Here is a 15,333-nt window from a genome sequence, read left to right as displayed (position 1 = left end):
AAACGTGCCCGGTAGACGGGAGTGGCTGGATCTGGGGAGTCTGAATTAGAGGCGTACGGTGCACAACGCCGTGTCATTCCTAGCTTCAGAGCGACACTGGCAGAATGAAATACAGCCAGCTTTTAGTGACCTGATATTCAGACCTATGCAAAAAAAAACAAGCCGTGGCAAAAAATGTAGATGTGGGAATTCGAGTGGCCAATCCGTCTCTACAACATAGAACCAGCTCCACTCATAACAAACTCGTATATAGAGAATTTCGGGATAATTATTAGCGAACCAGTTTCCATGTCCCTGTTTGAACACATACAAAATTGACCCTTTTATAGGGAATGGTTTTCGTTTATACCAAACTATATCTTGTAGGGTCGCATGTAAACTAAGTGCAATCATACTGCCATGGCCCAAATGCTAGTCCTGAGGTGTTGCTTGTATGGTCTGAGTGTGTTTTCTGTTGTAAAGAACTCCGGCGATACAGAACTAATAATTCTCCTGCACAACGGTGTTCGTTATTGTGAGGAGTCGACTGCATTCCTGTTGATGATCACTGCATTCCTGTTGATGATCACATTGTGACTTTCGAAAAAAGATTATCGATGTCTGTTCATTGTGGGCTACTACAGTTAACTATCGTATTCAGCTGTCACCTGTCGGGAAATTAAATTTCAATTTGGGTGTTACGTTCATTTTCACAGCACTGGGGCGGCACCGGCAACAGCAACAACAGCAGCAACAACAACCTGTCCCCTTGGAAAAACGCGATTCCGTGGTCGCGGCAAATTTCGCAGAAATTGCCATCATCCGCGGAAATCACGGAATCCACACTTTTCCCGCGGAAATTGAATTTTTTAGGGTAAATTAGTAAAATTACTACTCAGAAAGCAGCAGAAAAACTACTTTGCGATCTGTTTCAGTACATTATGCTCTTGCCAGTGTAGGTGAGTGCAGGTTCTCCAAGATTCTTCACTCTCAAGTCAGTTTGTGACTGCAAAGGATAGTGTGAAAAGTGCTCCTTCATGCAACTAGTTGTCATATCCTCTACAAGGAGGGTGAAAACTTGCAGAAAGTGCTGCAGATTTTTGATTTTACCACAGGAAATGCCGCAGAAAACCCACCTTTCCCCCGCGGAATATGCCGCTGAATTTTGAATTATTGGCCGCGTTTTCCAAAAGGGACAGAACAACAGCAGCTGCAAACCTGGGCGCCGGCTGTGCAGGTATTGGTGATGGTCTCCGGTCTGCACCGCGTCGCAATAGCCTGGAAGGCAATAGCCTGACGCAAAGTCTGATGGGCAGCAGTGCTGAGAGCATTCTGTAAGTTATTGGCTGGGAAACTGCGCACTGTGTGATACCGTGTGCATCAGTACGAGTAGTGGCTGGGAGATTGCACACTATATGATACTGTGGGTAGCGGTAGCTCTAGTGGCTGGTTGACGAACCAGTTTCCGCGCCTCAGCTGCTAGAGTATGCCAGGTAAAGTGAGATTCGCGGCAGAGTGCTATTTTCAATTATTTTGCAACCTGGAGGGTGCCAGCAAGTTCGAAACTGCTACATTACTGGTGTGCCCTTCTCAGCTTCTGTGACTCAAAGCACTGGCGGGGTACATTTGAGCTTTACCAGGGGTGGTCTTCTGCTGTGTGCATATGCAGCACAGTAACACAAACACACACACACACACACACACACACACACACACACACACTTGTACGTGTTGCTCACTGCCAAAACTGGTCACGTGGGTCTCCCCCGGAGAGGGGAGAGAGACTCAAAAGGAATCTTGGAAAGACGACTCAATTGGCTATTGGGCCGCCCAACGGCCGACACCCCCTGAAATCCCCAAAACTCTGGTTGGATTTGAAAATGATCCCACCGTGATGGGCTCACCACACCTCAGTAAGTGGGTGAGGACAAGGTGCAGGAAAAGGATTGACGACATCAGGGTATCCGTCCCGGGATCCAACTGCAGTTACCCCTGCCCCCAGTGGAGGTAATACATGTACTTGCGACTAGTGTGGGTGGCTAAATCAGAGTGGATCGGATATAAGCTTCACTAGCACCATTGTTTACGCAAGAGTTAATCTAGCCAGAAGCAGTCCAAAAGGTGGTAGGTACAACATTACACCTTCAAGCAGCCGAGCCAATTGGCAACAGACCCAACACAATCAGGCGTAAGTGTACCCACCAACCGAACTAGCTGGCACACACACACACACACACACACACACACACACACACACACACACACACACACACACACACACACACACACACACACACACACAGAGTAAAATAAGGAACTTACCTTAGTTTGCAATGCGAGCTATATTCTGCTGTCTGTGCTCTGTCCTATTTCTGTACCAGGGAGAGGAATGTGTCGGAGAAACCCGTAGCAGATATCAGGTAATCACTTTCTGCAACAGTCATGACCGCATTTTCCGGAGTATAAGCCGCACTTGAACACTCAAAATTCACCCAAGAAAAGGGGGTGCGGCTTACACTCCGATGATCAAATTCACCGTGATAAATAGGGTAGATGTCTGTATTCCGTGGCACCAAATGAGGGGTGCGGCGTATACAGGGCCTGCTCTAGACATTCAACACAGCCCGGTCAGAGTGTACCTGGCGCATGCAGGCCAGCAGGGTCAGATCATCCGGCAGAAAAACAACCAAAAAGCCTGCTCAAAATGCAGGAAAACAGAAAGGCGAATTCATTACCGGAAATCGGGAATTTTAGAGAACAAGGCGAACTATCAAAGTCCGCAAACGTAGAAGGTAAACGACATTACGTGAAGAATGCAAAGCAGTTCCATTGGATTCTGATTTAACAATTTAAACAAAGGAATTCTGTTTTCTAATAATTATTAGTGCTAGTAGCAGGACGAACATGTTCACATAATAGAGCACTGGGGGGGTGCCTGCAGCACCTTGTGGAGTCTAACCGCTTGACGAGCAAAGAATCCGCCTTGCTTTGCCACGGACTGACGGATCTTCGCTGCAGCTTCAGCATCACGGTGTCCTTTGCTAGATTCGTTCTCGGTTACTACTTCAACCTTTAGGCGTCGGCAACCTTCCAAAGCATGCCGATAATTCGAAGCAGTGAGTTCTTACCTTTCAACCACGCATCGCGACCAAATCCACCGCCGCTCGTCTTCCTTTGGAAATGCGTCTTGCACAAAGCGCACGACATGGATAGACTGGCATGGTCGTAGTCCAGCCAGGGTAGCCATTGGCGGACTATGCTCGGCCAATCGTCAAATTATGCTTTTGATTACGCCACAATTATGCCAACAAATATGCTGAATTATGCACGGTTCCACTATGTATTCACGCTGTACATAGAGGATTGAGAAACCACGCATACACACACGGCCATGCCCTAAGCATAATTTTTGTCTAAACCGAAAGATTATGCCGACCTTACACGTTGGAATCCGTATATTTATGCCGGAGCATAATTTTTTGACGAAATCCCAAGATTATGCCAAATATTATGCCGGCATAATCCGCCAAGGGCTATGACAAGGAGTCGTAACTGAGGTATTTAAAAAAACCCATCTGCAGGCTTTCTGACAAAGCTGTATTATGCCCCTAAGCATCATTTTTGTCTAAACCGAAAGATTATGCCGACCTTACACGTTGGAATCCGTATAATTATGCCGGAGCATAATTTTTTGACGAAATCCCAAGATTGTGCCAAATATTATGCCGGCAAAATCCGCCAAGGGCTAAGCCAGAGTTGACCTTTCTTCCAAGAGTCTTGGAAAGCGTGAGTTCTTTTTCTCTTCGCTGCGGGCTCCATCGTCCAAATCACCAGTCGGCTGAAAACTTGCAACTGCGTCAAAAGCTATAGCCAAAGTTACGCTTTTGACTGCCTGCCCCATCGACTTTGAATGTCCTGACTTCCTGCTCGCCGCTGGCCAGATCGCGCTAGAACCAGTTGACCCCAGTTGTAGCCGAGTTTCTGTCGCTTGTAGACTGTAGTGTGTAGATCTACGGTTGCGCTAGATTTGCAACAGATGGGGTCCGCGAGTCGTAAAATACCGGTATTTTAGGAATCCAATTGTCAGTTTGAGACATTTTTCAGCCGGGTCAGACTGGACCCGGTGCTATCTGTTCAGCCAGGTCGTGCAGTTCCCCAGCCGGGCGCGTGACCCGGCTCTCCAGCAGGCCCTGGTATACTCCAGTGCGGCCTATACTCCGGAAATACGGTAGGTCTGGTGACCAGCAGGGAGTCGTAACATCTAGAGAGTCAGTAGAGAGACGACACAAGATCATGGTGCCTGAAACAATGGGCTCTTCGAGCCCGCCTCTAGAGGTTCTTTGCAATCCGTGGCTTATGCAACAAATGATTGCGATCGCAGATTTGACCTGCTGATCCCAAGCGCGGTCCAGATACGCGATGACATAATGGAAGCGTGCCTACATTTGCCCTGCTCCGAGAGTGACGGCTGGAGAGGGAAGCTTGTGAGTGAAACCCACATCGTTTCAGGTTCCCATTTTCTGCGTCGTCTTTTTTTTTAATTGAGACTGCAAGTCGGTGTCAAAATTTGTTGTTGCAAAACCGAGCTGGTTTGGAAATCTCTAAATATTTCCCCCTTAAAAATTAACCGTTCTACAGTACACAATGTAGCTACTAGTATTTCTCACGATCTATTGTTCCATGTTCCATTGTCCAGCATACAACATGGACAGTACTCCAACATACAACTTGAAGACGACCCCAGTGCACAGCATGAGGACTACTCCAGCATGTGCCGAGGACCAGGACAAGCGAGACGAGAAAGCATGAGAAGGTGAGCATTTAAAACACGAACCGACACTGCTGTCTCCATCTGTATTCCCCATAGGAACAAGAAAGCGACGAAGGCACGTTTGTCGTCGGGGGGTGTTATGCCTCGACGATAGCCCTTCCGATTACTCTCGATATCTCTTATCACACGTACGCCACACTCAGAGAACAGATTATTGTTGTTGCTCCAAAGAGAGTCTCAAGAAGAAGGCCACAAACAACAAGAATGCGTACAATAATATGCAGGCATGCGCAACCTGCGCAGTCCGCACACCGACCACGCGTACCCAGCACACACGTGCCAAAAGGGGCACATACCCTCCAAAAGGGCAGGGACAACATACGGCCACATGAAAAAAAATGCATCCTCTCCTGAGGATGGGAGAGAAAAAATGAGAAGAAAGACAGGAGAAAAAGAAATCAAATGTGAACAACATACACATGCGGATACGCAGGGCTAAAACAGTAGGATACATTAGTAACTCCGGACAACGGGGGAAAAGCCAAAGCAAAGGGGTGGAAAGAAAACAGACTGGGCCCACCCATAGAGGGAACCGCCATACTTCCAGGCGTGGGCCCCCGGAAAACAACCACCTCGCCCTGGTGCGAAGCGAAGGCAAACCGACGGTACTGCGAAGACCGCGGCAGCTGAACCGGGTGACCAGTCATCTGACAGCACAGGAGTTGTCCGGAAAACCATCACGCAGCCGATGGGGCTACGAAAACTCACAGAGAAACACACAGAAAGAAAGAAACACGGACTGACGCAAACATCTCAGCAATACTATGAGCCAAAATTCAGACAAGAAAAACCACAAGGAGGAACAGCAACGTTGAACACGCCTACGGATACAGGGGAAGGTGAGTCGATCCGAGTATGACCTTTCGGACTGGACTGGACTGAACTATTCCAAAAATAACAACGAGGGGTTACGGGTGCGAGTCAACCCCTGTGACACGGATTTCTGTGCCGTGTCACCTCCCTAGTTTGAGTACGACTCCCTGCTGACTACCAAGCAACACGATGAGCATGCACGACAGCCCTGACAACAGACGGTGTGAAAACACAGCGCACACGACTACTCGAACAGCCAGAGGCCGGAGGGCGACAATGTACACTGGTTCAAAACACCGCACACACAACGTGGGCCACAATCATGTACTAGTACTAACCAGGAGCGAGGCTCGAACGAGGTACTTGTATACAAGAGAACAACACGGGACTTCAATAAGCCTTTTGCGCGTTGTACAGATGTACAAAGTTCAGTACTAGGGCGTAGGTGTGTACGGAACCGATTGGGTGTTCATTGTGCGCTATGCATGCGCATTTGACCAATTTTAGCCTCATAACTAAGGGCAAACAATCCCTATTCCAGCTTCTTCAATTTGGTTAGAACTAATGACTAGCTAGATCTTTGTCAGAAAAGGTTTTCGTTTGAAATGCCTTCAGGGCCCATTTCTTAGTGGAAATAGCAGAAAACACAATAGGGTCCTGCACATTCAAAACCCATTAGGTTCTACGGGATTCTACGGGATTTCGTGCATCTGTACAACGCGCAAAAGGCTTATGCCACGAAGCGAAACAATTATTTGAATATCCCAAATCGAAGACTAGTACCAGGAGAACTACGTACAAGGTACAAAACATTACGCAGGGCAGAAAAAGCAGGCTCACCTGAGTTGGAGCTCCGATGTCAGGGTTGAGCAGATGGAGCAAAGCGGAGCCATATCCATGGCGAGGACGTGTGGAGAAGGCAAGATTCGAAGCCAAGGCGAAAACGAAAACGATCTCAGGGTCGTGGGGAATGATGCCACTAGCTGGGCGCCAATAGACCAATCCCGAAAAGATTGTCCGGGTTCGTGAAAGGGGGCACGCGTGCAAGCCAGAATGTGTGAAGTCAGTTATGATAAAATACCAATGATCAAGTCAAAGGAAAAAGAAGTTAAGAGAAGTGCAAAGCAGAGCTGGAGTGCAGCCGCCCGATAGCGGACTGAAAACTACTAGTAGTAGGATGAAAAGAGCACAGACGAAGCCAATACAGGCACAACCAGAGGCAAATGGTATCAAATGCGAATGCCCGCCTCAGCAACCGCCAAGGTGGGAGGTGAGTCCAACTGCACCGGCCGAAGATTCCGGGATCCGCGCAAACACATCACGCTGGACCGGAGTAGGGCAAAACTCAATTTGCATCGAACCCAAGACATAACACAGCTGTATGCTTCTCCAGTCTTCGCGGCTTGAAGAGAAGCTATCGGCTTGTAGAGCGACTCCGCATGTTTGCCCAAACCACCAGTGGTAGAGAATATGGCCGGAACAAACGACGAATGCTCTATGTCGCGGACACGTTGCTCGTAGCAGCGCCGCTTCTCCTTCTTGTGCTTGGTGTAGCAGGAAGCAATGGAGGTGGCGCGGTTTGAGGTCGCATGAGGATTGAAAACCCTCACATCGATGAAGGTGCGCTCAAACCGGCCACCCCAGATGCCACTTGCCGCAACGTCGAGACGGGCCTGCTCAGTCTGGATAGCGGTGCGATACCGGAACTGCTCCCCAGTGACCGGCTGCAGGTGGGGCTCCACGGAGACATTGTGAGCCACTCGCTTCAGCATATGGGCAGTGAGGTCACGCACCTCATTGTGCCGCACCGACGGAAACCCCCTGTGGGGCAAGACAAAGCGTGAGCGACTGAAAATGTGGCTCCACAGCTGCAAGATGATGGCAGTCGCTGTGGAAGCCAGCCGTAGCGCAAGTGGATTCCGTCGCGGAACTCATCCTTGGTGAGGGTCAAGCCATGCCGCTTCAAGGGTCGACAGGTCAGCCAGGAAGAAGCTCCCTTCTCCGACGCTAGCGCAATGACCCGCTGCAACTCAGTATCCACAGATGAGGAAAGAAGCACAGCATCAGCCCGAACTGAGGCGTCAACTGTGTTCTTCGCTTGCTTCTTGGCAGCGCGTACATCGTCAATGGCGGTGCCTAATTCCATATCTTGGACCAAGATACGGCTTGTCAGGGGCGCGGTGATGTCTCGAGAAGACTGATATTGGGAGGCTCGCGACAATGGGTGGGGCAGCCCGAGACCGCCGAAGCGACACGGAAGAGCAAGGAGGCTGCGCTCCTGGGTATTCACCGGTCGTCCCAGAAGAGCAGGGATCAGCATGTTGGACACAGCATCATCAAGTGGAAGCAGGTGCTCATCCATAGCTGGCATGCCTCGGCAGAGAAAGGTCCACTTACTCTATAGGCCATGGGTGTACGCGGCATACGCAGCTTGAGGCTGAGAGCGGGCATAGTCACTCAGCCGTTGGACCTGTGCGACCCACTCCTCGACCTTCTGCTGCACGTACTGCGTGGCAAACGCGGATGACCCGATGGCTGCACCAAGGTAGCGGCATCCATCTGCCTGGATGGAAACACCAGTACCAGCGAAAATCCGGATGGCCTCGTCGAGGAGTGGGGGCTTGACCACTACAGTCAGTTTCAAAAAGATTAGCAATCCTGGCGATCGCCCGGGGAGTTTGCCGTCTTACCGTATGCGCGCTCGAGAGCTGGCTGGAAAAACTCACTGTGAACTCGAAGAAATAATCCGCGCGAAAGCATGAAAAATGACAACTCACTCACGTCGGTACATGTACGTCTGGTTTACAACAAACGAGTTCTTCCTCGTATCGACATGGAGTCAGAGAGGACATGTCGAAAGTGTGGTATATGTTGACGAGCGGGATGGGTCCCAATTCGTTTCGTGCCCAATTTCTTTGAGCTGCGATGCAATTTACTCTAACGATATCGCGATGTGACGAAAACGACATCGACACAGACTCATTCCCAAGGCCATGACTTGGCAAAGCTATCCGTGTGACTTCGACGACATTTTGAGAAAAGCAGACGCCTGTGAAAGCTGATATAGAAGACGGCGTTGACTCCTAAATTCAAATAAATTGGCTATCTTGAAAATATCTAAAAATCGATCGATCGATGTGCCGTTGTACAGTATTCAACAACACGTAGCTACAGCTACCGTTTCAGTGTTGTGGGTGTGTTCACATGGCATGAACCAGTCAAGTGTCAGTAAGTTCGGCAGGAAACGCGAGCTCCAACAACAACAAGTCGTTTGGCGCAGCCACCTTCTTTGGCTTGTACTTTTTGTACCAGCGTGATCACCAAAACAATGAAAAAAAGTTTGACTTGAAGATAGTTTGGGATTTGAACTTACAACTTCATGGTCAGCAGACAGCATTCATAACCACAAGGCCAAAAAGGAAAGGATAAATCGTGGGTTTTGATAAAAAAATCGATACTGACATCCAGGGCAAATTGTAAACCATGGGAAAAGGCCGGAAACCTGGCCGAAATTCTAACTCCTTACCGGCTGGTCCAATTGTTCCGAAACCTTCACAGAACAATTTGCCGTGTCCTAACAAGCCATTCTATGTACTTTGTTGTTCAAATTTCCCTTATCTTCATACTTTTTAAGACCAAAACCTGAATGCTAATCTTTTTGAAATGGACTATAGGACAGACTTAGCTGGATTTGGGAAGTAGCCATATTTGGGGCCCTTCTTCGTCAGCTGATCCCACCACACTCGGACGCTCTTCAGCTTGCCACACCGGATCCGGCATCATCTGCATACCATGCCTGTACGGCTCTTTCTGTTGCAACAGCTTTCATAAGTGGGATGATGCCAATGGCATACATCGCCATGGCGACGGGGTCGCCCTGTGTGGTACCCTCACATGACAAGATCTTCTCGCCGCCGACGAAGAGGCTAGCGGGCTTTCGGTAGGTGTTGATCACGAGTTTGGCGAGTGATGGGCATAGGTGCTGGATGTTACGGAGGCACACTTCGCGATTTAGGCAGTTAAACGCGTTGGTGGCGTCAGCCAGAAGAATGGCTTCAGTGGAAGAGTCATCAAATACGTCGCACATCGCATGGATTGCCGCCCCTATGCCGCTATCTTGCCCCGCACATAGCTGGAGACTGCCAGCAGCTTCCATGATTTCGGGGCGGATCACCTCGAGGATGGCCTTCCCCACTATGCGCCGCAAGACTTCCCCGATGCCTATTGGCCTGACTCCAGGGTATTTGTCGAGTGGAATCAGCCTGCATGCAGTGTAGGCGTCTAGTGACGCCGGGTCCACGTACGTAGTAGCGAGACGACGAGCACACTTGGCCATAGCGTCACAGAGTTGGTCCGATGTATCGCAAAGGATGTACACATGTGCCGCCAAGAGGCAGCATCCACCCCGGAGGGACCGGCAGTGGAAATGCATTTACGACAGGCACTATGTGTTTTAAGAATGCTCACTCCAATAGTTATGAACCATCAACTTTGTTCGAGCTGAATGCAGCGACATTGGCAATACATGGGCAACAAACCTGATGCACCACCAGGAGAGGTAAACCAGAATGTGTGAAGTGCATCGTTTTGTATTCAGTTTGTGTGTGTCAGCTCATGGCGGAGGAGAGACGTTTGCTCGCCGAGCTGAAGCGAAAGGATTTGATGGAGTCCTGCCAGCAGCTAGTCAAAGGACCTTCAGTACCTTAGGCAGACCCTGATGGAGTTTGGAGGCTAGCTAGCTCTCGGTGAGGAGAGAAACATTCGCGTGGCGATCGACTCTCCGTAAAAAATGCAAGCTACATAGCGCCGACATACTGCAACAGCTACGATTTCAGCTAACTTCTCGATCTGCTGCATCACAAAGTTCAACTATTTACAAGTCCTGACTGTTGTAGTCTGAAGCTGGAGTCTCATCGCCCACCTACAGGTAGCTTTTGGAGCTGATGGATTTCCCGACTTGGACTCCTTCCGCAAACTCTCGCAACATTACTACAGTGTATGCTGTGTTTCCGCACGCTCGTGTCGACATGTCATCTATACTGTACATGTACCGGGTCGCGGAGGAGCTGGACGACCTCCGCTGACTCCAGGTTTCCGAAATACTGCCGTCGTCTTCGTTGATGTCGCTGGTGACATTCTCCCCTTGCAGGACGTGCGCATAGTTGTCGTCCCGGGGGTAAAGACTATGTTGTCTTTCGAAATAGTTCTTCATCACGCGCGAATGATGTTTCTCATCATGAACTCGTTCCGACGGTGTGACACAGCGATGGTCTTTGGTGGGGCACTGGCTTGGCGAAAACGATATCTTCTTGTGCAATATAACATTGATCGGCTGCAGATGAGTACAGTCACTTCGTGTTTGATCCTATAGGAGGGCAGCGGCGAGGAAAGAGGCAGGACTCATCGAAAACGAAGCGCTCGCAACAAACAATAGCACTCGAAATATCTCGTAAGATTTAGGGCCTATCGCTTTGAGCCACAGCGCTCACAGCCTTGCCTACTTCATCAAAGTGAGCTCTACATGTTCGTTGACCTCTTCACTCTACCCAGAAGAGCGAAACAAGGATTATGTGTTAGCATTTCAACTCCAACAGCAGACCATTACCAGTGCGAGAGAGAAAACTACAAAGGGCTTTGCTTTCTGTCGCATCGTCTCTTTTGCATGCAACTAACGAGAAAACCGTGTACTTACCCTCGCATTCACACGCGAACTATCAAACACGTCCTGTGCCGCATGCTGATCAGGTAGTGCCATGTATGTGTTGTACAGTGTACTCTCAGGTGACATGCCCCCTTTCGAACCCAGACAATCTTTTCGGGATTGGTCTATTGTCGTCGGGGGGTGTTATGCCTCGACGATAGTCCTTCCGATTACTCTCGATATCTCTTATCACACGTCCGCCACACTCAGAGAACAGATTATTGTTGTTGCTCCAAAGAGAGTCTCAAGAAGAAGGCCACAAACAACAAGAATGCGTACAATAATATGCATGCGCAACCTGCGCAGTCCGCACACCGACCACGCGTACCCAGCACACACGTGCCAAAACGGCAAAAGGGGCACATACCCTCCAAAAGGGCAGGGACAACACGTTTACTCCAACTTCCATGCACTGGCATGTGCTGACATACACATGCATGCGCTCGAGTGCACATACACGCGCGCACGCACACACACACACACACACACACACACACACACATACACACACACACACACACACACAGATACGAAATAAAGCGATGAGGACGCTGGCTGCGCCAGACGCTACAAACCCGCAAATCCCATCAAAAGTTCGACTTTCTATATCTCTCTCCCCTGTTGCATAAGGGGTGGGGAAGTAATCCCATAACAGATTCCAAAGTCCAATGCATACAAGTATCTCTCTCCTGTTGTGTCTCCCTCTGCTATGTTGTAGCGTGTATGACGTGACCGACATGGGAATGACAGACAACCCAATGTAAGTGACAACTCACAACAGCTCTGGTTGCTGTTTCATATCTATGAACTGTGGCCACTGGAGCACCCGGTCACGAACTGCGCTTTGCCAAAGTCTACCATGCAAAGCAGATTTATAATTTAAATACTCGGCGTATTTTAATATCGCAATAGGGAGGACGAGCTGAAGTGACATTGGATTACTTTATTAACTTAAACAATGCAAAGCGATGGAGACGATGCGAAAATAATCTAAAAAGGAAAGGAGAAATACATGTAAGAAGAAAAAGTGATGGAAACAAAGTTGATTCGAAAATGTTTTCGTACAACACTCATCAGGAATCAACGTTGTACTAAAGAACAAATCAGAACAAATGATTTTGATATGGCAATAAGGAGGACGAGCTGAAGTGACATTTGGATTACGTTATTAAACAATGTAAGCGATGGAAACACCATTGTCCAGACAACATTATAAAGCAAGGTAAGGTACGGATCTGTTAAGATTGTTTTCGCATCGTCTCCATCGCTTGGCATTGTTTAATAAAGTACAGTGAAACCTGTCTAAGACGACCGCTCAAGGGACCTTCGAAATGTGGTCTTTGTTGCCAGGTGGTCTCCTTATCCAGGTTCATTTGACTGGAAATAGCATCCCTTGGTCCTGGTTTCAGTGGTCTTTTAGGACAGGTGGTCGCCTTATCTGAGTGGTCGCCTTGACAAGTTTTACTGTAATCCAATGTCACTTCAGCTCGTCCTCCTTATTGCGATATTAGATTTATAATCATGTCCACTTTTAGTGCGTGGGACCCCGTAGCGGGCTGCGTAAATGACACTGTTTGCCCTGTTGCTGGTATCACCATTTGTGCTGGCTTTGAACTTGAAGAGCAATGATGTGAAAGGCCTGGTAGGATTTTCAACTGGGATTATGTGTCACGCTTGCTAGTTTGTCTTTCTCCAACGGAATCTCTTGTAACGACGCAGTAACGCTCACAGTACACAAAGCACACGCTGTGGAGTGGCAGATATTCTCAATTTTCGGACATTTGTTCCATTCCCTGTGCGTGCTGTGTATGCTGCTTGCTGACCTACTGCCAATCCACTCAATCCTAAACAGGTACAGCCTGGACGTTGACAAAGACGGCGGCCTTGGTAAGAACAGGTACTCTATCGTACGCAGGAAAGCGCAGCAGCAATGAATGCTCAGCAGGTAAGTATATATAGCATAATAGACGGCAGTCAATCGCTAGCAATCCACCCAGCAGCCATCCGGTGCTTACTGTAACTGCAGATCTTTCTCGGCATGGTCCAATAGACCCATTGTGCATTGCCAAATATGGAATGTATGAGTAATGCTTGTGAGTACGCTGGGATCAGGAATGCACTGTTCAACACCCCAGACGACCATGCCCAGGTGGCTGTGAAGGGTGTTTATGGTACAAATTACGTCATTGCGCAATGGGTCCAATTGTCGGTGCTGTTACAAAATATAATAGAAATGCTGACAGGATTGCTTTTTCTAAACATAGGTCTTACAGTACACCCTGCCACCTACTGTCGTGGACATGGAAATCCGGTCGCACGTCTAGCAGCCCCAGGGTGCTGGCCATGCAGCCGTGGGTAAGCAGTACACACAATTATTATGCGCTGCAGCGCGCACTACACATCTTTTCAGCAATTCCGCGGCCCCTGGAAAAACCAACATTTTAGCAACTTGCTCACAAGATATCGATCGTGCACCACCCCAAAGTGCGTACATGTATTGTCTTTTTTTTGTATTTCGTTTTGTCTGGTCCTTTCAAGTTTGACTTGCTTCAGAAAAAAAAACACAGTTCGTGCGATGCCAGGTCACACTGGGTCAGCACAATAAATTCCTGACACATTACCTCTTCTTCTTCTGCTAGGTAATAAACACGTGCCGATGGCAGGAACAACCATTACAGGGCAGAAAAGCTTCTGCTGCTGCAAAAGAATCGGTCCCGAAAAGACCCGATGGAACGAAGCGAATGCAAAAGAAGAAGAAGCAGTGCTCAAAAGACGTATGCACACAATTTCATTGCTAATGGCCCATGAAATATGCGAAGGCAGATTTCTCAATTGCTTTGGACGCTAATACCAAACTTAGCATGCTGTGTCTCCACACAATTTTTATTCGAATGATTTCTGAAAACCTCACGCTCACGTGTAGCAATATCTATGATATATTGATTTTTTTAATGGCTCGCCTAACACAGACCCATGTGCATAACAGATAACACATCCTAATAATTGTATTAATACCAGTCTCATACAACGGTGGACGGGTGTCATACATGACTTCTGAACAGCAGTGGTGTTGCGTGTGTATAAATGGCTGATCTACGATAATGTATGGCTAACAGCATAACGCAACTTTTAGGCACGTCTGTCGATTTTAATAATACTGAAGGGCAGTGAATGCCTAGCGGCATGAAACTCGGAGACAGTCAGCGTTACAACCAGCCTGAATGTCCTCCGCTGAGTCTGCTATAATACTGAAGTACATACATTTTGAGTATACACAGCCATTTAGTTCACCACTAGTAAACTGTATAACTTTCTTACCCATGCACTAGGATGATGAGTCTCCAACCTCTTAACCTGACTACATTTCAACTTTCCAACCATTGCGTTACTGCTGTTACGGATGATCACAACGCTTATGCCATTCCAACGAGAAAGTAATCTCCATTCAGATTCTGAAACCTGTAAAGACCAACATTGACTTGACTAAACCCAGCAAGTCATAACCAATTTGATGACGTCGACGATATCATCGAATGGTGGTGGTGGTGGTGGGTAGGAGCCATGGAGTGTGAGACTGCGAATGCCCCCCTCTGGGAAGTATTGTACGCAGGATAGCAAGAGCACCCGCCCTGCCATGCGTCTAAATTAAAGGCAGGGAGAGCAACTGTGCATAACCGAGTGAGAAAGGAACCCTGTATAACAGAGTGAAATAATACAGCAGAAGAGCTGGCCCAGTGAACGGAAGTGCACTCACATCCCAGCCGACGTTTGCTGTGCGGAGTTCGCTAGTGCCCCGGAGGTAAAACCGTGCACAGATTGACTGCAGTACGCGAGCAGCGTGTACAAAGTACGTGTCTATGTGCTATCTGACCTAGTTGGGACTCGCTCACCGGAAAACTGCAAACGACGGGCACAAATGGGTCCAGGTCCAGGTGGCCGTGTACTCTACAGTACATGTACAGGAAAACCTGTAATGGCGACCACTCGACCATGGTGACCACTCGACCAT

General features: G+C 48.5%; 1 protein-coding gene across 3 annotated transcripts in view; it reads left to right on the top strand.

Moving 5' to 3' along the window:
• LOC135811906 (mucin-3B-like) overlaps positions 1-14,845 on the top strand; it is a 29,021-nt gene extending 14,176 nt beyond the window's left edge. For 2 of the 3 annotated variants that reach the window (XM_065325150.1, XM_065325152.1), the window contains 5 exons: positions 2,361-2,399; positions 4,676-4,792; positions 12,043-12,084; positions 13,177-13,269; positions 13,964-14,845. In XM_065325150.1, coding sequence (XP_065181222.1) covers positions 2,361-2,399; positions 4,676-4,792; positions 12,043-12,084; positions 13,177-13,258 — 280 coding nt within the window. In that variant the 3' untranslated portion in view covers positions 13,259-13,269; positions 13,964-14,845. The remainder of the gene's footprint in view (positions 1-2,360; positions 2,400-4,675; positions 4,793-12,042; positions 12,085-13,176; positions 13,270-13,963) is intronic. The other variant, XM_065325151.1, reaches the window with a different exon arrangement.
• Positions 14,846-15,333: the final 488 nt, after the last annotated feature.

This window comes from Sycon ciliatum, chromosome 3, assembly GCF_964019385.1.
Source record: "Sycon ciliatum chromosome 3, ocSycCili1.1, whole genome shotgun sequence".
NCBI classification, from domain to species: domain Eukaryota; kingdom Metazoa; phylum Porifera; class Calcarea; order Leucosolenida; family Sycettidae; genus Sycon; species Sycon ciliatum.
This window is presented reverse-complemented; position numbering and strand designations above follow the sequence as displayed.